This window comes from Cebidichthys violaceus, unplaced genomic scaffold (assembly GCF_023349555.1).
Source record: "Cebidichthys violaceus isolate CVI_PGR_0920_01 unplaced genomic scaffold, fCebVio1.0.p SCAF_23, whole genome shotgun sequence".
Lineage (NCBI taxonomy): Eukaryota > Metazoa > Chordata > Actinopteri > Perciformes > Stichaeidae > Cebidichthys > Cebidichthys violaceus.
Genome location: NW_027176406.1, coordinates 6,501,046 through 6,525,141, shown reverse-complemented (window position 1 = coordinate 6,525,141; position 24,096 = coordinate 6,501,046). Strand labels below are relative to the sequence as shown.

Below are 24,096 nucleotides of genomic sequence, written 5' to 3'. Positions count from 1 at the left end.
AGGACGCTGGCCTTTCCCTGGCGCATCTCGCAACCCCACGGACTCCAATGATTGGTGGAATCGTGGCAGGGGCGTTGCTATAGCGACAGCTTTGATTTTGAATTCCTCCCTTTTTTGGAAGTTACATGGCATTGATCATTGGCACTGGGCCAACCACAGACTCAGTTTAATGTTTTAGTTTTTTTTTAGATTAAAAGTAATGTGCTATTAACAATCAATAGTAACATAGTTTCATGTTTTAATGGCACTCAGAATCTCTGGACTGCAAAACGTTGTTTATGATATCTAAGTTAAGTACAACCAGCGTCATGTAATGAGTCAATTAATTACAGGAGGTTGCCACTGAGACTATCTGTCAAAAGTAATTGAGGTTCTAATAAGTGTGACAAACTGCAGTCAGTCAAATTTCATAATCCATTTCGTACGGAGTTTTTCATCTGAGAGTAATTATTCCTCTGATGGCATGTTAATCTCACTAATGGAGGGATGATTTCATTGGTGCTGGGTCTGCTCGTCAATTAAAGGCAAGCTCCGTTGATCAAATTCTACTGCAAATCAGGATTTTATGTAGTCACATTACTGGTAAAGTACATATTTAAGGTGCAGACATTGCATCACAAACCTCACAGAGGGCAGAGGGTTTAGTGAATGTGTGTGATATGGAGTTAATGGTCTGCCGCTTGCAGGGAACATACTATCCTCACAGCTATGATAATCAATACGCAATGCTATAACGACTCAAAGTGAGCCCAACAGCCGCACGACACGAGAGAGCCACACATCATAAAGAAATAGATATCGCCTCAGGTCATGGCTCAAAGAGATGTTTACAATGCCATTTATGAATCCCTCAGTCAGCATTGATCTGTCAGAGATGGGTCGGTCAATACAGGGACTTCATATCTTCTCAAAAAGATGAGATCAGTATGGATCTGATATATATTTTTAAAATCATTGCATCTGACTAGGCCATTAGTTCAATCACAATATTCATACCAACATTCTGCAATGTGACAGATGTGGTCAAAATAGCTCCAAACCATGCCCACAACAGGGTGACAGACAGGGAGAGACATCATTTCGGAGTGAACTGGGTTGTGGTGTTGCCTCGAGGGCTGCCAGGCTGCGGTAAAAATGCAGGACAATAGAAGTCCTATGAGACCCCGACCTGAGTCACTGCTATGAATAACCTGACAGGTTCTCGGAGGAGAGCGATGCTGCTGAGGTGCCTTAATGAAGCCTGCTGCCACAAAATGGACTAGTCTACGACAAGGCACTGAATCACACTGTATATGGTGGCATCTTTTATTTGCTTTACTTTCTGGAGGTTGATGAAGATGAAGCACACAACTGAGATTCATGAGCTTTATATGAATGCTATGAATCTGTACCGATGCAAACACTGAGACTTGCGTGTGAAAACATTGGTCAACACTGTATTCTATAAACATATACTTACATATCGAGTTTAGATTGGTTTACAGCTCAGAGCTGTATACACAATTCAGGCAACTGCCGTTGAGCTACGTAATGAAATCAGAAAAAACCAAAAGCCTTCTTTATGTGTGGCTCTGTAAAGGGCATGCCCTTCATTAAGGTGACATTGCTCTCTCCTTTGAGATCAGCTCCTATTTGAGAATCTGCAAACAGGACCACAATGCAGAGGGATGGATTGACAAACTGCTTTGTGAGAGCACCCCTTGGGACGGGATCCATTGAGAGATCGATGCACCACAGGGGGCTACATCATGCAGCATAAACAGTACGTTTACAGGCTGTATGCCAGAGTGAGCTTCACCAAGGTGTCCCGGGTGACCTTACTCTTGTGTTGAACCCGGAGGGGATGCACTACACAACTAGGTCTCCAAAAATGACACAAAGGACTTTTGATATACATGTTGGACAAGTGTCTAATGAATAAAAAGAACAACAAAATGAATAAAACACATGTAAATGTGTAACATTAACTGATTTTTGTTGTGAGCTCTCACACTGATATTTCCAAGCATGTCTGAGCTTCCTAGGTAGCAAATTCAATTTTGATAATGTATTATTGGGGCTATTTTTTGTGACACAGTTCTTTTCCTAACCGCAAGTTTCACAACTAAATGAGGAAGAGAGATAGTTTTGTGATTTTACATATTTACAAAGTCGAGGCAAACAAGCAAATGGATTGTCATAGTGTCATATTTTTCACAGAATTTCTGCAAATTTCCAAATTTTACTGAGTGGAGACAATTTAAAAGCTTTAAATCAATGACATCGGTCAATGTTTGTATTTGTCAAATGGTTGTTAAGTGGCATGGCCTACAAGAGATCAATAACAAAATCTGTTTTGTTGTGTATTCTCATTTGATTATGTAAAAAAAAAAAAAAAAAGAGTCAATCTCTTTTGTAACAATATTTTCCACCAGGTGGCTCTGCAAACTGGAGGCTCATGATGACTGCTCTGAAGTACTTATCCTTAAAAAGAGAAAGTAGACTCAAGTGTGATTAGATTTCTCAAGCTGCATGTTGTTTATGCATAACGTATTAATTTAATTATTGAATGTGCTCTAAATGGCATGAATTAGAGTTGAATTATTCTTAAATTGAACAACTGTGTGTTGGCCTTTTCCCTCTAACTGAAAGTACAGTGGAAACCGCTTGATCACAGTTACATTGATAAACTGTTTATGGATCAAAAAGCTTGGGACAGAGTCGTTTCTTTACAAATGCTGCTTAAATAGTTTGCTTGGGCCTGTAGTAAACAAGTAGTCTGCCTACAGTGTTTATTTTTGAGAATACATATAGGAAAAAAATATAATATTTTATGTTCAAAGACATTGATGGCTCACAGTTTATTTTCAGAAATGCAATGAAACCACCATCAAGCTATTGCACTGTTGAAGTTACTGTATTTAAACAGCCCGATACTGTCTTAGGCTGCAGCCTTTAACTACAGTAAACTAGCATATATTTAAAAACGGTATTATACTGTATTATAGTGTATTTGAATTATTCACAGGCTAGTCATTTCATATAGAGTAATTTGAAAAGCTTTTTAAAACAGCTATCCCCTTATAATCGGTTATAATAATTAACTGCTTATAGTGATCAGTGTGACCCGGACAGAGGGTTTTTTTTAGAGTATGTGTACTTTTAAAGAATAATCACATAACTGATCTAATTACTCAATCAATAAAAGCCATTAATCACCATTGAGTCTGAAATCAATCTAACAGGTCACAGTCACTTCGATGATGTTGCATAGTAGCCTACGTATACGAATGGTAATGTCTGACTTGAGAGGAGAGTGGTCCCTTTGTTTGGATCTAAGCCGCCTGGAATAAATAAATAGGCCGGGAGCTATAATCTCGCAGAATATGCAAAGCTGCACGAGAGGCTGGATGAAGAGACAGAGTGGTCAGAGCTGAACGAGTATACAAAGTATTACACTCACAGAAGAATACAAATAACTCGAAGGATAACTAGCCTACTTTGGATGCGACTGCCCCGGTGAGTTCATTAACATGGTACAGTAACAGCTGAGAAAGAGCGGGCATGATGGAGGACTGTCCATGATTCCGCCCCGGAGAAAAAAACAACAACAACAACAACAACAACCTGTGCATCAACTAAGGGGACATTTGAACGCACAGAAATTGGTCAAAACATCCGCGTGGAGCCTGTTAACACCCGATAAATATTTCAGACAAGTTGGGTTATCCTTACCGGAGTAAATCTACCTGAGTCACCTGTTGCAGCGGAACTCCTCTCCGTCATCAGTCCAGGTAAGAAGTCTTAACAGGCTCGTGATATTACTTTATGCTGCCGTATAAGGTTAGAACTTCATCACAATGCTTTTAGCCTGAGTCTTAACAATATATATATATGTATATATATATATATATATATATATATATATATATATATATATATATATATATATATATATATACATATATATATATATATATATATATATATATATATATATATATATATATATAAAACAAGATAAATATATTCGTCAAAATGTCAACTTTTCATGATTTAATAAAAAGGTTTTAGCTTCATGAAACATAATCCAATTTGATTTTCTCAATACATACAGAGAATGTAATGTATGTCTTAATATCTCAGTTTGCCTCAAAACTTAAAAATCACCAAATTTGGAGATATGTGGCATTGACAATGTCCTTTGATCAGTTTTAGGGTAAACTGATAAATGTAAGTGTATATTTGTGGATGCTACATGAGGAAACTATTATCACATTGACAGTGGAATAATTATTGTAATTAAAGTTGAATACAATTTTTCCTTTAAATTAAACTGTGGGATGCTGTTTGTGTAATAATACTCATTATGTGTCTTGTATGTTAATGTTAAAAGTATGCCTCTGTAAATTAGATGGTGTTGTAAGGCCAGACACAGCTTTGATTATCCAACAACAAGGTTCCAGGTCCTAATTAAAGACAAGGGAGACAAATTGCTCTAAGTTTTGGATTCTCTAGACACTCGATTTAATTTATTTCAATGGACAGCAATTTTAGTACAACACAGTAAAACTCCACACAACTGGCTTAGTACATTATGTAGATGGAACAGTTTGTTTACTGTGACAGAGTGATAATACGGAAGCATCTTTTGGTTGTCTTTCCATGCATGTTTAATAATCTGCATTTTCTTGTGACAACACTTTTTTTTTTAGAATCTGCTGTGAAGCCATGGGACCCACCATTGTTCCAAACGGATGTGGTTCCAGTGTCAGTTCCATATATTACAACCTGTGTGACCTGACTGCAGTGTGGGGGGTCGTGGTGGAGGCCGTGGCTGCTGCTGGTGTGGTGACTTCCTTTGTTCTGTTGGTCATCCTCATAGCCAGCTTACCGTTTGTGACACACAAGAAGAGAAAGGCTATGGTGGCCCTGCAGGCCGGCATGCTGGTGTTCACACTGGGACTCTTTGGACTCACCTTTGCCTTCATTGTGGGTCGGTACTCAACCAGCTGTGTTGCACGGAGATTCCTCTTTGGAGTACTGTTCTCGGGCTGTCTAGCCTGCCTGGTGATGCACGGGTTGTGGCTCGCCCTGCTGGAGCGGAGGGATCGGGGGCCCAGGAGCTGGATGTTATGCCTTGGGGCCCTGGGTCTGTGGATGGTCGAGGTGATCATCAACACTGAGTGGCTCGTCATCACTGTGGCCAGGAGCCCACCCATAGGTGTCATTATCTCTGACTTGTCCTGCAGCATTGCTAACCGGGACTTTGTGATGGCGCTGATCTATGTGATGGTTCTGTTGCTAGCTGTGGTGCTGATGGCTGTGCCCTCACTGACGCAAAAGCACAAGCAGTGGCGGCGAGATGGAGCCTTCATCCTGGTCTCGGGGCTCGTCACCGTGGCTATCTGGGTAGCTTGGATCGCCATGTACATCCATGGGAACAGAGTGGTCGGGAATCCCAGCTGGGACGATCCCACTCTGGCTATAGCCGTGGTGTCAAATGCCTGGGTGTTCCTCTTCCTCTACGCCATCCCAGAAATCTGCTTGCTGACCCAGGAGGACCCAGACCAGGAGCAGCCAATCGATGGAGATCACGTTTACCCTGCCAGGAGCTTGGTTTATGAAGACATCCTTAAGGAGCCGGAGCCACTCCACCAGAACATCTACATAGAGAATAAAGCCTTCACTATGGACGAGCCTCCAACAGGTACAGCATGACACATCGTGGTTTAACATTAGGTGCTGAATCCTCAGAATCAAAAATCTAAATGAGTCAGCAGGACAGCACTCCAATTAAATGATGAATTAACGCACGCTTTGGGCATTCACCTTTTGTGCAAACAGTCGTACAGAATATACAAAAGGGTCCAAGACCAACTTGTGCAAGGCATCTAATTTATCCTCACAGATGTAGCAAATATTGAATCACCTAATGGGTCCATTTGAGTAAATGTGTGTTGCTACGGAGACTTTAGTGTTTAAACAACCTGTTTTAAAGTGGCTGTTGTGTTAAGTCTACAGATGCAAAGTAATGGACTGGACGACCATCGCAACAAACTCTCATTTTTCAATCCTCCTCTGCCTTTTCTTTTACCAGTACCCACAAAGCCAGTGTCTCCATATGGTGCTTATAATGGTCAGCTACGGAGTTGTGTGTACCAGCCCACTGAAATAGCCCTGATCGCCAAGGGTCTGACCAAGGTGAGCGAGTTCAAAATATTTTACGCCACAGAACATCCTCTTCTGTCGCGTCTGCTGAAACAATCCCTTCTCTGTGTGTTTCTACAGATGGACCAAGACGCCATGATGCCTCGAGCTCCCTTTTGGAATCAAGGAAGTGGCAGCTCCCTGCCTCATTTGGCAGAGTCCTCGCCACCTTAAGGACCGTCACACGCAGACAGCGTGAGTCAGGGGGCTCTTAGCGCTGTCTGTCGTTACAGCTGTGATATCTCTACCAGGGGTTTGTTCTCCCCTCGCAATTCCTTGTATCAAATGTAATGTGCCCTCCTTTCTCTTCCTGAGCAAGAAGCTTGACATACTAACCAGTGTGGTGAATCTCCAGTAGTTTGCAGTGATGAGAACTGGCTCCTCTAACAGACCTCTTAAATTTGTCCTGTACTCTATTTCCTCTGATGTTCGTGCACTGCTTGTCTGTTTTGTATGGGGTGAGTGTCATTTATAGAAGATGAAAAATACACTAACAATATCAGAGCTGGATAGGCTATTGTAACCTCAATGAGCCCTTCTATTGAATGTCCATTCTCACTTTAACATCAAGTGCCCTAAACTTTGTAACTGTCAACTAAATCCAGCTTTGCTCACTCGTAGACTCACTCAAAAAGACAATCAAGAGAAAGAGTGGCGGTTTTTTTATATCTCTATTGGAAAGCAATGACTTAGCCTCACCTCTTTTTACATTTCTACAAAAGTTAAATCCCAAAGTGGAAACATTTTATATATTTTCAGGTGGCAACTGACCTACACTAGGTTGATGGTGGAGAAATTAGACAAGGATTAGGTGCACTGAGTTTATTAAAGCAAAGGAAAGGTCTATAATTGAGCTGATACACATTAGTCTTTAATTCACAAACACTGAAAGTTGTTGTGTTCTCACCAATATAATGCTTTCTCTTGTCAAAGATCGACTGACTGTAATTTGCTAATCTGTTGTAAACCATACTTGTTCATTTGTGACATTATGTTGTGATTCAGATTTCCTATGAAAGCCATATGATTTTTTTTAGTGCCTTGAATTTATATTTACATTTTAACTTATTAAACCTCTAAAAAGGTTACATAAATACCATTTGGCTGTTGGATCTTTGGATTGTAACAATTTTCGAGTATAGTCAGACGAGGCACAATGTAAGAGGAAGTATCACAAGGTACACACGATACAGATAAGTTACTGTATTTACATATTTTGGCTAGATAAGCTTTAACGGCTTCACCTGGGGCCCCGTGCAGGTGATGGTTATCATACTGTAGTGGCTGTGTGTATACTGCTGGACAAGGCATAAATCTATTTTAGGTGGCACTGAATAAAATCTGAATGTAATAAGATAAGATATTCCTTTTATTAGTCCTGCAGCAGGGACATTTACAATAGTGAGTGGATGCTCCTACATTTTGAGTTTGGGGCATTACAATGCGATTTGATGGACAAATCTCATATAAACTGCTTTGTCTGACAGCAGAACTAGTGACAGGCTGCCAGGAGCCTTCTCTGCACGCATGCTGGTTACATAGGAAGCTGCAAATAAGCACACTGTGAGCACCACCCACATTATTGTTAGAGGGACAAATTAGCATGGACAACTGCTTTGACTTACGAGTTCTCCCTTTTCTCTACAGGGAGAGGAACCATTATTCACATGTGATTTGCCACACACACACACACACACACACACACACACACACACACGTGTATTTTAGGAGCTTCAGAGTGAGCTGTGGCTGCCTAGCAGCAGGCTGAGTAGGCTCTCCCCCCAATTACTCCCACCATCCTCTGCTGTCAGCAGCCATGAGTACTTGCTCAGAAAATAAATTGCTCACAAACTGGAAATCAGGCCAATTAGCGGTATACAACAGAAGACAAATGTCGAAATTTTACTCTGTAACACCTTATGGGTGCACCTTTCGATTCCCCTGCTTGTAGATATCACAATGGTAGCAAAGAGCTGCAAAAAACTACCAAAAAAAAAAGCAGCGCAGTCTTGTCAAACAATGGTGAACATACAGCAGGGAAAATGTATCCAAATGTAAACAAAACAGCATTCAAACATTTTATGGAATGTTTTCTTAGCATTTCCAACGACATCTTACCCGTCTAACGTCAGGTAGGATGTCACCGTACCCGTGCATCTCACTAAGGGGTCACTGGTAAGGTGTCACTCTGCAGAGGAGGGTAAATAAACGCATAGATTAAACCTGGACAATGTCTTTATTTAAAGTGTATACAATTTGAATTCCTGATCAGTGACTTGAGCTGAAAAAACCCCCAAAACAGCATCTTTCTCTGACAGGAAGCAACCGTAAATCCCTTGATGATGCAGATAGCTGTCTTGTGCACATGGACACCGGGGTAAATGACCAATGGTGGTTGAGCTCAGCACAAGAGAGTCAGCACTACCAATCACAAGCAGCTGTCCCCACTTAATGCATTTCCTTGTCACTGTGACAACCCTCAGTGGACAAACAGACCGAAAAGAAAGCTGATCAAACAGAAATGATTGTGAACCCAGAGACCCAACAACAGGGATTCAGTAATAATTAGTAAAACCATCTGGTGTTATTATTCAGTACATCAATATTGCAACAAAAACAAAATATCAGTGTAATGTTTGCTTTCAGATCGACGCTGCTTTGAAAAGATGAAGTTGTTCAACAAACATATCTGAATGTGCAGTTTGTCCCAGAGAACAATGTTCAAACAAAGGCCTTGTTCATGAGGGCAAACCTTTTCACGGATTACAAACGTAAATAGCTGTGCCAGGCTCTAATAGGTGCTCCGCATTTAAAAAGGCTGCTGGGATTTATTCATCCCAGGATTCACGCTCTCAGGGGGGGTACAAAGAGAGAAAAGGTTTGGAAGTATTATAAGTCTACTGCCATGAATTCATATTTATAATTTTTTCCATAAAAAAAAAAAATTCACTTTAAAGTTTGCATAATTTGTCAGCTCTTCGTACAAACAACGTGAAACCAGCTTTCTGCAGGCGGACTGCCATCTAGTGGAACCACAGCAAACAGTTGAAGGTTTGCCTTTGCCGTGACATGGAAATATGAATTCATTGCCTTATTGACAAATGATGTCATTGTGGCTACCTAAAAATGTAAATACAAAAAAACAGTGTGAATAGAACTGAACATCTGACACAATTACAGGGGTGACAATTCAACAAAGTCACATGTCTGGATGTATTTATTTAGGGGTGATCAGTTCATCTTCTTATAAAATATACAAGCATTAACAATTTGAACGTCCTTTTCTATTTTGAGCTAAACGTGCAGCACTGAGCGTTGCAGGTGAATGTTGATCCCTGCTGACCTCATACTGTGGGCAGTGGACGCGAATGTTTGCTTCTTTCCCTGACAGCTCTGGGCAGTGCCAAAGTTACATAACACAAAGAGTCTGTACGACGGTTATCTCACGATCCGTTTCAGTGTCTGAGCTTCAGTGCGGCCTGAAGTCGGTCGACTTCTATCTCCTTGACATGAAACATCACTGGGGGTTCTTGAGTTTTTCCAGATTGGCAGCCCTGTTCTCGTGCTGCTGCTGTTTCTGTTTCTTAAGAAGACGGTAAGCCTCCACTGCTCGCTCCCTCTCCTCCTCCATGATTCTCCGTCTGGCCATGGAGGGCTTGGTTGTGGAGACCACCGTGTGTCCTAGGAGAGAGTTGAGAAGCAGCTCCTTCTGGAGTTGGTAGAGGAGAAAAAAAACAACAAAGCCGTTTACACCTCTTATTCAAGCGTGAAGATCACCGGCGCGACATTTGATAACTTAGCAGGTTACCTTGGGTTTGACCGGAGCTTTCCTGGGTTTAGCACTCAAAGACGGTGGGGCCATTGTAACTTCACCAAAGGGAACAGTATCTGCAAAACAAAAACAAATCAGTCAATCATATCAGTATACAAATTAGTTATATATCTTATTCTGCTTTGACAATATTATCCATTTCTCTCATACAGTATATAACGTATATATATATATATAGAAAATAAGTTTTACTTGATTAAAGCAGCATTAATGGACGTTTCTGATATTTTAGACGCCTACCTACAAATCCAACAGACAACGCAACATTAGCTTTCATTTGGAGTTCACCTGATGAATCTAAGGCCAATAGTTCGCTCTCCTCTCTTCTACGGTAAATATCTGGCACCTTAGCTACTAAATGCTCCAGCTAGCTGCTAATTTTAGCTCTGCTGTTTGGTGCTGTGCAGTGTGTAGGTAGCATGCAGTGGGTTTTGAAGATTGGTGGGCTGGAAAACTGAAACGATCAGCTCAAGAGAGCTGAGCGTAACTGCAGTGTCGGCTGATATTTGCTCACTATCAACAACCCCCTCACATACATGAATCCATCATTTATACAAAAAAATACTGCAGCTTTAAATAAACTTTCGACGGAAATAATCAGCTAGATACTTCTCATCTTGATTTCAGGGACGGACACTAAAAATGAAAAAAAATCATTAGCTGTCCTTACAAGATGTTTACTTCCTCCTCAGCAGAGTGGACAATTGCAGGCGTCTTGTTTGACTTTCCCTAAAGGACGAGATTCAATAGCTACAGCACATTCAAAATGCTGCTGTTAAGAACCAAGATAACTGACTTCTAATTGGCTTAAAGGGATAGTTTGGGTGTTTCAATGTGGGGTTGTATGAGGTACTTATCCATAGTCAGTGTATTAGACGCATGCTGAAAATAATATAGATTTGTTTTTGGGGTCTGCCTTTGTTTTAGGTGACTAAAATACATTTTGCTGCTGCCCCCCATGCCTACTGTAAGTATGGATAAGTACCTCATACTACCCCACTTCAAAAGACCTGAACTATCCCTTCAAGAACTTATCCTTCTGCCCCTGCGGGAAGGCTTGGTGGTAATATACTTTTCTGATAAACTTGAAGAACATAAAGCCAAATGGTCCCGTTTTAGGAAACACTTAGTGAAACTGCAGATGGAGCCTACCTCCTTAAATGCACCTCAAATGTGGCCGGTGCACGCTTGTACTGAATGATAGGAGGACAGAGCTGCTCCCTCACGTTCCTTACCTACAAACATCTCTTTCTCCATCTGGGCCACTTGTCTGTTCAACTTTTTCTGGTGTAGTTTCAGTAATCTGTGTTGATCATACCTGTGGCAAAGACAGCAAAGATCAAATAAAATGATACATGCATCAGCCTGGAATGAAACCAACAAATCAGCTACGTATACAATTAGAAGCATAAGCAGGAGGATAGCGTATAACTGACTCCGTTGGGCCCACCTTTCACATCCCATACTGGGACAAATACATGTAATCAGCTGACTTTGCTGGTTACAAGTTACGGTGTACTCACTCCTTCTTCTTCTCAGACTTGCCCTTGTCTGCGGATCCCTCTTGCTTGTCGGCATCCAGCTCAGGCTTTCTGTCTACCTGGTTCTTGGTGAGGAAGAGGACGTGTTTGGTCTCATTGTCCATGCGCCGCAGATATGCTTTTACACTTTCTGCCTTTCCCCTCTTGAAATGCGGGACAGGTATGTCTCCAGTCTCTGAATCCTCTGGTTTACCTTTGGGGGAGATGGCTAGAGAGACGGAAACAAGTTCCTGGCTAATTCTAAACAAAATGACTGTATGGATCACACAGTGCAACGTTAACGTAGCTTTTCTGCTCACCTTCTTTTAGCTTTTTGGCTTTCAAGGATCCCGTTTTCATTCTCTCTTTGCTTTTCATTATCTCACGCAGCTTAAAGGGGATGTGCTCCATGTGATCTGGTTTGGCTTTCTTGGGTTTACCATCTCTCTGTTTGAGCTTCTTGTCACTGTTAACACACAATCAGGTTTATTAAAGTCTTCGCATACAAGGAATTTGCGTTGGTGCACAACATAAAGACAGTAAGAGAAATGAAAAATAAAAGTAAGTAGTGCAAAAATCAAGAATCAAAGATATAGAATAGAAGAAAAATACAATAAAAACAGAAAATACTTTTAAAAATATGTTAAGTATATCAGAATTTGAAGTGGAAGGCTGAGCAGTGTTTAGAGGTGGCAGTTTTACGCAGAAATGTCCAAAAGTGTGCAATGGATGCACCAAGTTTAACAGGACGAAGTACAAGTACAACACAGTTCAGATAGTATTCAACAGTAAGGACAACGAGTAATTAAAGTCAGCCTTTGAATGCCATACATAATGCAGGTACGTGTCCTCAAGGATTATGTTGACAAGTTGAATCTCATTTTTAAATATGAAGCTAACATCGTTAGCTCATAACAGCTAACGTTAGCGGGTGGCGCTAGCTAGCAGTTTTTCTGTTACACATTAGCTTCCTAACGTTACCTTGAACGTTGGCCGGACTTGCCCGGTGGTTGTCCTGACTCGTTAGTTTTGTTCTTATTATTCTTCCCCATGTCACTGCCCGTTAATTCAATGGATTACAAATGATCTTTAAAAACAAAAACACATGTGGAGCAGCGTGTATAACCCTTAACCTACAAACCTTAACCTCAAAGCAGACAGTGGGCGAGAGGAAGCAAAGAGGTCTCACTCTGTGTGTTTTTCCGGGTCCCGGGGTCGTTTCCTCTGCTCCTCGCGAGGCATCCTCCTCGCGAGGCGTCCTCCACGAGTTCAAATAAATAGACGATCTTTGCTGGAATCGTCAACTCGATTGGTTAGAATAGTTGCTGTACTTCTATCTGCCACCACTAGATAGGAGAGTTACTCCAGTTTGTTAACATAATACTACAGAGACCTAGAAGTGTTCAATGTTGTGAAGTAGAAGTAACATACAATGGAAATACTATACTATATAATAAGGCACCCACATTTGACTTAAGTACAGTACTTGAGTAAATGTACTTGGTTACTTTCGAAACGTCACCTTGTTTCAGGAATTGTGATAGCCATTTTAAAATATAATTTTGATAATTATACATAGATTCAATTATTTTACTATTAATCAAAAACAATCCTACAATCACTGTTGGCACCATAGTTAGTTGTAGCTCATTCAGCATCCTCCTGATCATGTATGATGAATGGCGTCCAATATGTCATTCATGATACATGGTTTTCAGAAGAGGGTTAACCAGAAAATTGAAATGATCTCATCCAAAACTCACCTTTAATGGCCATAAAGAATGTTGGTATAACATTCACCCACGTATTTTGGTGATTATGTGCAGATTATCAGGGTGAGTTGGTGAGCCTATGCGAGAGACAGTGTGCATGTGTATGAATGGAGTAGATTACAGAGAGAAGCTGTTGTAAACCATCAGATGAATGGACTAGGTGTGTTTATGTGTGGGAGGTGTGTGTGAGAGGAGGGGAGGATTACCAGGGAGACATAATGCAACTCAATCTTAGAGACTGCTGATGAAAGGAGAATGCGTTATGTGCTATATGTTCTCAGGTGCATACTATTGCAGGGGGAGGGGAGATGTCATCTGAGAAAATTCCACAGTGTATTTTTGAATTGCTCCTGATGGACACACATCCCCATTATTATCCTAAAAACATCTGCATTTGTCTCCCACCGTCATGTGTCTGTCCAGGTCTGCCTCAGCAGCAGGGACATCCTCTAAAGTGCCTGTCAGCCAATCCCCTAATAAATGTACCGTTCCATATACAACAGGAAAGACCTGTGTGTGTGCACAAGTGATGACGGCCCGGCAGTTTATTGGTTGGTAGCATCATAATCTTCTCAGAGTCTGAGGGGTATAAGAGGGCTTCACTAAAAACAACTCATCATGCAACAACAGCCCTGCATCTTTAAGACACTACCAACAGAGACACAGAGTAACACAAGACGTGAGTATAATAATAATATAATAATATTCATTTCGATGCACAAGTGCTTTCTTGGCCCATTCTCAAATGATCATATGTCATATTAGTTTTGTTATCCTATGTATAACAATTTGCCTCATATTGTATTTAGTTATTTTCTGTGCTTTAAAAATGTGGATACATTTATAAACTCTATTTTTTCTATATTAACAGTGAATCATTCCCAGCAATATCTAGATAGGAAATTAAATGATCTTATGTGACGTTCTAGATTCTAGAACGTCACATAAGATCATTTAATTTCCTTGTAATAAAATAGCAGTTTTGTAAAGTTTCCTTTCAGGGGCAGACAATCGGAGTACTTAATGAGCTATTGTCTGGTTAGGACCAGAAGCAAATTCAGCATGTCCTCACAGTAATCTGATTATGAAGCTGCTGTCTCGCTTAAAGGCATTGTGGACGGTTCAACGGTAATCTGAGTGTGAGATTACAGGAGCCTATATTGTCTGTATTTTTTCAAATAGGAAGCTATGAAGATGTGTTTGCAATCACAGCAGGACAATTCATTTAAAATCAGTTTGTCTCGAGTAAAAGCAAATTGCAGAACTGGTGGAAGCGGATATTTGTCTTGAATGCAATGTCTTTAAATTTGGCACGATTAACAAAGAAATCTTAAAATTGTCCTGCTTTACTTCACTTTTAATGACAGCTCAAACAACAAAAGTATGAATTTGGATGTGGCCAAACCTGAGGCCAAGACTGGCGGCAAAGCTCGCCTCAGAGTCACCGGCACTGCATCTGGCCCACCCAAGTTCAAACAGAGGAACAGTCGGCAGTTCAAGAGCAAACCTCCCAAGAGGGGAGTCATTGGGTAGGCCTACATGTTCATTAACGTCATCCAGAACGTTTGTCTTTTATAAGTTTCTCCACAATAAAACTCATTTTTTTCTCTCCTCAGCTTTGGAGAGGAGATCCCAGGAATGGAAGGGCTTGGCACTGGTAAGCAGGAGTATCACAGTTCCTGTAGGCCACTGCACCCAAACAACATCACCACTGTTCCTTTATCTTACTCTCTATTTGATCTTGCTTTTTCAGACATCACCGTAATCTGCCCGTGGGAAGCCTACAGCCATCTAGAGCTACATGAACTGGCTCAGTATGGTATCATCTGAGTCTTTTGGCTGACAAAATTATGTTTATATCTTTCAAAGGGAACTGATGAGGCAAGGTCAGTGACTGGAATATCAATTACCAACCCATTTTTGGATCACCAATATTTTTAAAGGGTAAACCACAAACTAAAGAAATAATGGGTAAAAAGACATCTGCATATTGTGGATGCTGTTCGTTGCCTAGGTTGTTTTCTACTGTATATTAAATTTATTTTCATAAGACTCTCAAGCTGCCATTGTAATGTCTGATGCTGAATGTGTCCTCGTGTCACTGCCTGAGGTTGCAGCTGCAGCTGTAACAAGAAGCGCGGTAACTCACTTTGAAGATGGAGTTTCTGCGCAATTGTTCGGCATCATGTATAATCAAACTCAGAATAAAGCTTGTTTTTTTTTTAAAAATGTCCTTGGTTTTCCTTTTTTTTCCTCTTTGCCAAACTTAGTGTGTTTTTAAGTCTTGCAGCGGCAACACTTTGAAATATTACATAATATCCATGACGATGCTTTGTTTGTCCCTTTAAGAACAAGTAGCATACGTGAACCACAATATCATTTGAACAGTAAAGTAATTCAGGGTCAATTGAATCTCTTTCTGTTCCCATGAATTTAGCATTTAATATCCTGTGCAATTTGCACAGGATTAGGGGGTACAGCATGTTTACTACAAATGAGAAACAAGGTGGAGATCCAGAAGCAGTTAGCACTCATTAAATATCAGAACATAATATATTCATACGGGGTCATCTGGAATACCCTCCTTAGCCTGTGACCCGGGTCCGAATAAGCAGAAGTTGATGGATGGATATATTCACCGTCCCATGTTATGTGTAAACTTTATGCCAGTGGATGCTCTCTAACAGTCGTGTGCTGATAAACAGAGTCAGAATCTGGACCCCCAGTACGACTATTCCAACTGTTCCAATCAGGCCCTCGTGCTGCTCGATCCAGCGAGAGATTCCCCCCAGACAGCCGCCCAGGAAGATCACACTCTGAGCACTAAACTCATCCAGCAGCTGGGCTCCCAAACCACACTGAGAGTTCCACACTGTTCCGTTCTCCAGAGGGTCCACACAGCATGTCGCGGGGACGCCACAGGCCAGCACCCCTGGAGCTGAGCAGTTGTAATATCTGAGGAAAGGAAATTATATCCAATAACTTTCAAGGCATTCATGATGAACTTTTTTTTAATATATAAATACATCCAAGTTAGTCGCCTGCTACTCACATGTTGAGCTCCCAGTCACGGTAGCTATCTGCCCCACAGCACTGCAGATTGGACTGAATCTCGTCTGTTATGAACCTCAGATCCAGATCGTCCTGGTAGCGCACCATGGCAACTAACATCCCTGACCGCAGGTAGCCTCCAACCTGATCTTGTAGACTGTAGGCCACAATGGCGGTCAGCACCTGGGCTGTGATGAGGGCCAGCACCACAAAAGAGAACAGCTTCAGTAAAGTGCAGTTCTCTCTTAAGGCGCCCACACAGCCTGTCAGGCAGAGCATGGTCAGCAGGAAGCCCAGAGTCAAAAATATCAGCATCGGGTCAGTGCCGATGCTGCCGATCTTCTCCTGAGCAAACGACTGCTTGCTGATGAGGCCCCACATCCCCAGAACAAGAACCACCAGGCCCAGAACTGTGAACCCCAGATTGGATATGATGAGGAAGTATTTTAGAAAATAGTCCATAAAAGAATATCTGTAGTGGGGTTGGATGCCTGCGAATACAGGGCTGTTGTCCTGTCCACTGCTTGGCCCTGCTTGCTGAATTTCAGTGGTGACATTGCCAAGCTCCTCGCTGTCCTCTTTAGCAGAGCTTGCCTTTGGACACACAGGAATGCAACTAAATTAGTTTTGAGAACTAATGCCACCTCAAGCACTTAAACACACAGAGAGGTACTCAGTGATCAGAAAGAAACGTAACATAACAAAGCAGAAGTTAAAAAAATGACCTCTTACCTTTGGTATGAGCGGACTGGACTCATCCTGCGTAGTGTCCCTCCTCGACCACGGAAAAAGAATCCTTTTTATCATGAAATTCCTCCTCATGTCGGAGACGATTCTCCCTGTGCCTTTAGCTGGTCGGAATGACTCAAGCTTAAGGGGAGCATGGGGGGGAGCATGGACTACAGTGTGAACAGAGGAGCATGTGAGCAGAGGTGGAGAAACCCATGCAGCGTTCAGCCTCTGGCTGCTGCGAGACGCAGGATTTCTTCATCATGTGAGAGTCACAGTGAGGAGATTAACTGGTTACCAAAGCTTGTGTAAAATACTCACACACACAAGAGTGGAACTGTGACCAGAACAAGTAACTTCTGATTTGAAGCTTACTCACATAAACCACTAAGATGTCGAGGTGTAATTGGAAAATAAAGCGGATATGTGAGAAATCAATGTTTAAAAGCACTCATCTATGTTTAAAAGCACTCCTAGTGATGAATATTATATGTTACAAAATGTTTACTTGTAAAAGTATTAGACCAAAAGTAAAGCTACTAAATGTATTGTGCACTTTGAAATAAACCAGAGGCCTTAGGTTTCCACCATATAAGGTAATGAATGTTACAGGACTAGGTACAGAGTGGTACAGAGACGGACTCCCAGGAGTGGGGAGACAAGATGGTGCATGTCTCTGACCCACAGACCAACTGGTCACAGGACAGGAGGAGCTGATCGGCTTTCAGCCAATCACTGGGCTGATCGATGTGTTGTGGAAATTGTAATATGAAACTTTTTGGAGACACTGGAGAGACAAAAGATTGTGTTTCTCCGGGGAAATGCCAGATCTGTGTGGAGCACTTTACAGCTAACTGGCTTGCTTGACTATTGGGTGTAAAGCATTAGATCCCTATCTCATGATATATATTTTTGTTATGCATAGAGTGATTCACTTTGTAATTGTATTAGCTTTTGTTAGATATTAAATACCTTTTGATTTTACTCAAACCATCTATTTGGCCTTATTTCGCTGACGGACCAGCACAAGGGGGTGGGGTGGGGGGGTTCCTCGTGGATGAGAAAGTTATGAACACGACAGATAGGTGCACCTTCTGTTTGGCGTCTTTGAATATTAGAGCTGATATATTTCCGATTCCCTCTGATGAAGTCGTTATGAAGTGATGTGCTGCTGTGAGTCATAACAAGCGGCGTTTGGGAAAACAAATGTGACAGTAAGTTAAAAAGCAGAGAGAGAGAGAGAGAGAGAGAGAGAGAGAGAGAGAGAGAGAGAGAGAGAGGGAGAGAGAGAGAGAGAGGCCTGGCTATCTCACTCTCTGGCTCTGCGGGTCAGCTGCTGTCATTCTTTCCTCTGGCTGAGCTGCACTGAGCTGGAAGGAAGTCGGTCTGCAGACGGAGCCCGGCGCTGACTGGTGCAGGAGTCCAGATGTAAGGATGATAAGACTGGACAAAAGTGCTTCTGTAAATCTGTTTCCATATTAATGTGGATCAACAGCAATCCAGATAACTTTCAGTGGAGAGTCTGGATAGTAGCTTTCAAGAGTTTTGCCTTCTTGATATTGCAGATTAATGTGTGTGTGCACACACTGTTCTACAAAGATACACAGGTGAAAGGCAACTACATTTACTTGAGATGTTTGTACTTTTATTCATATCCATTTGATGCTACTTTAAGCTTCTATTTCAATATATTTTATAGGTAGATATTAGAAGTATATCTACTTTTGGTACTTTTTCTTACTGATTGGGTTTTGATTGCATGATCTTACAAGGTTACAAGGTTTTTTATTTGTCATTGTACGACAGGGTTGCACAACGAAATTTAGATTGTAGTCCCAATTTGCTTCATAGGAAAGAAAACAAATAACTCTATGATATATGGAGGGTGGAGGATGAGTTAAGGAGTCTCACAGCCAGAGGAAAGTATTTGTACTGCAGGTGTTGCTCAATACTTTTTCCAATTCACATTTTATATATACTGTATGTGTGTGTGTGTGTGTGTGTGTGTGTGTGTGCACATCTATGGTCCACATTTACAAACCAACTAATTTACTGGGACTGCTTGCTGACAGTATAGATTATCAGCTGAGTGTCATATTGTTTTAGTAACAAATCTCTCAAATCCTGCTGTTTCCTTCTTCTTATTGATTAGTGATTTAAAGACCATTTAGTTCCCACTCTTTGAATTGAATCCAACTCCTTCTGCAGCAGGATGCAGCAGCATTAACAGTCTTTCAAATGGAATAGCTCTGAGCTGGAATTTCTTGTGACAAAAGGTATTTCATATCAGAGCTGCCCGGTATTTAAAAAAAGAAGGAAAATATGCTTTGGCAATGGATATCTTTCTGCTTATTCGAGTCCAGCTGCATTTTCCTGCCCAAAACTGTCGAGATTATTGATCTGTTTTCCATCAGCAGTCAGATTATTTCCACATAAATCATTTGGACTCATCAGGGGTGGATTAGTGTCAAATTAGTGAGCTAATGGAGTAAATCACACTGAGATAGGGGTGTTTAGTGGCGAGGGAATCTTTTGGGGACTGTATATCATGCAAACGTTGCTTATTTCTTATTCAGCCCATTTTTTTAAATGATTAACAACAAACACTTTTTTTCAGCTTCATCAAGTGTGCGTGTGTGTGTGTGTGTGTGTGTGTGTGTGTGTGTGTGTGCGTGTGTGTGTGTGTGTCTTCGGGTTTTGATCAATCCCTGACAATCAAAGGGACCATTGCTGGCTGGGTCTGTTGTAGCCCAGATGTTGAGCAGATTGTATTACAGTAGGCAGTAAGAATGCTGTGCTGGAGCCATACTGCTACATCAAACACCTCCTCTGGATGAGAGCCCACAGGGAGTGCAGTTGCCCTACACCACTCACAGCAGCAAAAAGACATCTGGGGGATAGATGGAGGATTATCAGGACCTCCCATTGGGGTTATCTATCAATGTAGAAGGTGCACAAGTCTGCAAGACACATCGGAGACTGAATTGGAAAGTATATGTGTGTGTGCATGTGTTTGGGGAGCTTTGACTTGAGTAAAATGTGTGTGCAGCAGCAGCAGCAGCAACAGCAGCTGTGTGTGTGAGAGTGCGTCTTCACTGCATCACTGAAGTGGGTGGGAGCAGGTGGGGGAATGGCTCCGGGAGATGAGAGAGGCAGTTATAAGAGAGTGCTGACCAGGTCGTGTTTTCTCAGCGTGTCACTGCTGAAGGATCGTACCACAGAGCGGGTTCTGCTGCTGTGACCTGGAAAGACCCCGGCACTACTTCACTGAAAGGTATAGTAAAACCCAAAGAACGGTAAATCTAAGCGAAGGTAGAATTGAATTAAATGCATCCAGAAGCTATATGCTGAACAAAAGATTACTCATTTGCAGTTCAGCTAAATATAAGTGAAATTCTAACTTGGTCACCAGGTGTTTTCTTTTAGTAAAAGTGCCTTAAGCATGCGTGCTTACTTACAAAATTTTCAAGTTTTCCCAGCATCTCTTTCATGCAGTGGAAGAAGTACTCACATTCTTTACTTTATTTTAAGTAAAAGTAGAAATACACAATCTAAAAATACTCCATCACAAGTCCTGAATCAAAAATGACGGTATGAGACTACTCAAAATATCAAAAGTAAAAGTACTCCTTTCCAGAAAAGCATTTTAATGTTAAAATTCTTCTCTTTGGAACCAATTTTAAATGCTTTGTATACTATAATATACCCAAAATGTGTTTTTTGAATGTAAAAAAGTAACTATGGGTATCAAATAGATATTTCTGATTTGTGACCGATTAGCACATTTTACTTAAGTACTTGAGCAAATGTATTTAGTTCCTTTCCACCACTGCTTTCTTGTACACTTGCTTCTCAGCAGCACCTGTTTCCTATTTCTGTTTTTGTTAGGTGAGGAAGATGATGATGAACAGGATTGTGGTCCTGCTATGCATGGTCTTAACATGCGTAGCTCAGAAATGGAACCAGGAAAGCTCCCGTTGGGATCCTAAAGGTCAGGAACGATGTGTCGTCGCCGTCGATGTTCCACAATCTGTAAATGATTAGCAAAAGGTTTCGGTTTTTAGAAGCACATGAATGAAGATTTTGTTTGGAGTTCAGGGTGAATACTTGACTTTATTCCTACTATAAGTGTCTGTCTTCAGCAGAACACACCAACAGAAAGACTTGTTCCAACCTGACCCAGGTGCTGGACAACTGGAAATATGCCATTCTAACGCAAGTGAAAGACCTGCTGATCAATGACCACGCTTCTGTCCTACCAGAGTACAACAGGTGGGTCACACTGGATTCTGAAGGGAAATTGCAGTGATTGTAGACGCAGAAGCAAGGACAACAAAAAAAAAAGTCCAAATGTTGAGAAAGAGCGAGAATAACAACAGTCAGTGACGTCAGCGAGCATTTTCTTGTTCCATGCAGTTGGAATTATGTAACTTTGCTCAGCACATGACCACAGACCTGTCAGAGCCAGTAACTTGATCCATGAATGATCTGGTCCAAACAAGGCCGACTTTTAATGACCTCACTACGGAAACTGTGCCAACAGAAAATGAGAAAAACACAGCCAGTGTTTCTGGCAGATGTTAGTAAATTCGCTGACCCTTTCCTTTGGAGATTAGTCTCTGGACCGTAATACCAACAGTTAGTTACTGAACATTCCTCAGCAACCATTTCAGGGGCTTTGCAGGCTCCTTGCAGGTGTCCTCTCTTAAATTTGTGCCAACATTTTTTTAGGGACTTCCGTTATTTCTGTCTGTTTTCCTGATGTTTCCTGCAGATGATGGGGCTGTTTCTGCTTAACAGAATGTCGTGACTTTCATGTTCATGTTGCCAATTGGAGTTCTCCTCTTGGTTATGTTTTGAGTACAAACAACGTTTCTATGTGAGCTTATGGAACACTACGCTGCGCTACACAAAGCTCTTTGACTGGTCATTCAAATAATGAAACAATTGACTCATTTGTACTTTCCCAAATGTCTCTGCATGCGTTCAGGATCCAGCCTCTGTCAGATGCCCTGGGAGACCTCTACACGCAGTTTAACACTCTGAAAGAGGAGCTGGGGAAGCTCACCTCAAAGTTAGACAGTGTGGAGGGTTTTGTGGACGACCTCAAGGACGGCAAATATGCTCTGCCTCAGCGGCCCGTACAGAGGCTTCCCCCCACCATTGGTCTGAGGTCTCCACTGCGAGCTCAGATGAGGGCTCCTGACAGGGGGACTATCAAGAGGCCACCACTGATCAGAGCCAGGAGAAGAGGGCCACAGTGACCTTAGACCGATCAGAGCTGATGTATCAACCAAGAGTTAATATGGTTATATATTTTCAGATGATTTATTTGTATACTTTTATTGAGGAATGTAATGTGAGAATAGGTCACGTGTTTATGCATGGTGTAAAAAGATGAGTTTTAAATCTCCAAAAAAAGTCTTCTTTGGCTCTCTGTAAAAAGTCACTTTTAACCACAAGGTGGCAGCTAAAATCAACATATCTCCCCTGTCATCCTGCTGCTTTCTGTGTATTGATAGCTGGACATTAGGTATCGTAATGGCTGAATTGTGATTTAATATATATACACATATTAATTAACATTGTATGAGCATTGTTTGTATTTGAATTATTTATCCAAATGATTATTAAAAACAGATTTGTTTTGAGCTTATCTACATTTGATACATTGTACATGGACTACATTTAGCATTTTTCAACCATTGTAGGACAAAGCGCTTTTCTCTTTGCTACTCATTCACACACTTACTCCGATGGTGGCGGAGCAGCAAGACGCTGGCCCAACCACTGGGAATAATTTGTTCGGAGATTGAAGGACACCGTGACATGTGGACAGAGGGAGCCGGGGTCGAAACGCCTGCTGCCTGCTGCCTGCTGCCTTCAGCTTCAATGGAATACATAAACCAAGAGAGTTTTTTAAAAAACTTTTTTATTTTACATTCTTTTACGATGCATCTATATCAAATTGCTTCACGAAATTCCTTATATCTGTATCCTGATAAGCCTGTGATAGTAAAAATAGTAAAAGTATAATACAATTTCAAAATGGACCATTAGCAAGATTGAAGGAAAGCCTGTTACATCATGATGGATTTTGAAAAGCAAAAACAATTAACTCCTTCATCATTTAATTTTTCTAGGCAATAAGCACTTTTGAAAACATTGTATCAACACGACACCAAGTTCTCATAATTTCGACAACACTTCCAAAGATCTTTTATTTGGGACAGCTGCAAGATTCACTGAATACAATGAACACGGACAGTTTTATTAAAAGAGGTAACAAACCATCATGAAAAAGTGACAAAGTAACAAATACATGACAATATTAGTGATATGTTATTGAACTCGATTAGTAAATTTATTTTTATCTAGATTGACTCACTTGCAATAGTCAGGATGTTGGAATAATTCATGAATAATAATGAAACTGAGTTTTCATCCTCTATCAGTGAAGCATCAACTCTCTACTCCCCCCTTCCTTCCCAGGATGCACCTGCAGGCCTCCTCTTCTTATTTATAGCTCCATGTAAATGAAGAGGTCAAGTGTCAGCTCTCTGTAAAATAAGAGGGAACTGTCTCTGACTGGAAACACACTGATGTTTTTTGGCAAATAACATTTTGTCAATCACACACAGTTTACCTCTTATTGTGAATTATGCTGATGTGTGCAGAGCCAAAGATTATATACTGCAGTTAATATCTATTCTTGACTTATAAAAACTTGTCAGCTAAATGATTCACAATGATAAAAACTTGCATCACTGAATCTCATCCATTAGAAATTGAAAATAAAATCACATTAATACAGGAGGCTTTTTTGACAACATGTCATTATTGTGTTTTGTTAACTTATGTTTTCATCTACACTGACATTAATGGATGAATTAATATTTCTTTCAACAGTAGATAAAGGACCAACACATGTGAGAAATCATGCAGATCTAAGCAAAGCTCCTCCTCCTGTCAGTCACTCTCAGTTTCAGTGTTGTAATAAATT

The 24,096-nt window shown here is 41.0% G+C and overlaps 5 protein-coding genes across 7 annotated transcripts; 3 read left to right on the top strand and 2 right to left on the bottom strand.

Annotated features, from left to right (window-relative positions):
• The first annotated feature begins 3,384 nt into the window (after window positions 1-3,384).
• On the top strand, window positions 3,385-7,524 carry gprc5c (G protein-coupled receptor, class C, group 5, member C). The gene is made up of 4 exons (XM_068718875.1): window positions 3,385-3,773; window positions 4,695-5,689; window positions 6,080-6,183; window positions 6,271-7,524. Exons 2-4 carry the CDS (start codon window positions 4,711-4,713, stop codon window positions 6,361-6,363), a joined length of 1,176 nt encoding a protein of 391 aa, XP_068574976.1. The 5' UTR covers window positions 3,385-3,773; window positions 4,695-4,710; the 3' UTR covers window positions 6,364-7,524.
• Window positions 7,525-8,406: 882 nt separating this feature from the next.
• Window positions 8,407-12,687, bottom strand: ccdc137 (coiled-coil domain containing 137). Its single transcript, XM_068718876.1, has 6 exons — window positions 12,523-12,687; window positions 11,862-12,007; window positions 11,545-11,770; window positions 11,257-11,339; window positions 9,998-10,077; window positions 8,407-9,898 (listed from the first exon to the last, which is right to left on the bottom strand). The coding sequence occupies exons 1-6, from the start codon at window positions 12,591-12,593 to the stop codon at window positions 9,707-9,709; spliced, it is 798 nt and encodes a 265-aa protein (XP_068574977.1). The 5' UTR covers window positions 12,594-12,687; the 3' UTR covers window positions 8,407-9,706.
• A 1,254-nt stretch (window positions 12,688-13,941) lies between these two features.
• pde6gb (phosphodiesterase 6G, cGMP-specific, rod, gamma, paralog b) lies at window positions 13,942-15,143 on the top strand. The gene is made up of 4 exons (XM_068718708.1): window positions 13,942-13,992; window positions 14,681-14,842; window positions 14,930-14,970; window positions 15,067-15,143. The coding sequence occupies exons 2-4, from the start codon at window positions 14,697-14,699 to the stop codon at window positions 15,141-15,143; spliced, it is 264 nt and encodes an 87-aa protein (XP_068574809.1). The 5' UTR covers window positions 13,942-13,992; window positions 14,681-14,696.
• A 601-nt stretch (window positions 15,144-15,744) lies between these two features.
• On the bottom strand, window positions 15,745-17,200 carry tspan10 (tetraspanin 10). The gene is made up of 3 exons (XM_068718793.1): window positions 17,097-17,200; window positions 16,366-16,958; window positions 15,745-16,268 (listed from the first exon to the last, which is right to left on the bottom strand). Exons 1-3 carry the CDS (start codon window positions 17,184-17,186, stop codon window positions 15,962-15,964), a joined length of 990 nt encoding a protein of 329 aa, XP_068574894.1. The 5' UTR covers window positions 17,187-17,200; the 3' UTR covers window positions 15,745-15,961.
• Window positions 17,201-20,271: 3,071 nt separating this feature from the next.
• si:dkey-282h22.5 (uncharacterized protein LOC107988040 homolog) lies at window positions 20,272-22,744 on the top strand. Of its 3 annotated transcripts, none has more exons than XM_068718594.1 (4): window positions 20,272-20,367; window positions 20,982-21,084; window positions 21,239-21,365; window positions 22,084-22,744. In XM_068718594.1, exons 2-4 carry the CDS (start codon window positions 20,991-20,993, stop codon window positions 22,355-22,357), a joined length of 495 nt encoding a protein of 164 aa, XP_068574695.1. In that variant the 5' UTR covers window positions 20,272-20,367; window positions 20,982-20,990; the 3' UTR covers window positions 22,358-22,744. The 3 variants fall into 3 exon arrangements, with proteins under 3 accessions (XP_068574695.1, XP_068574694.1, XP_068574696.1); XM_068718593.1 differs by having other exon boundaries at window positions 21,236-21,365; XM_068718595.1 differs by lacking the exon at window positions 20,272-20,367 and having other exon boundaries at window positions 21,072-21,125; window positions 21,236-21,365.
• Window positions 22,745-24,096: the final 1,352 nt, after the last annotated feature.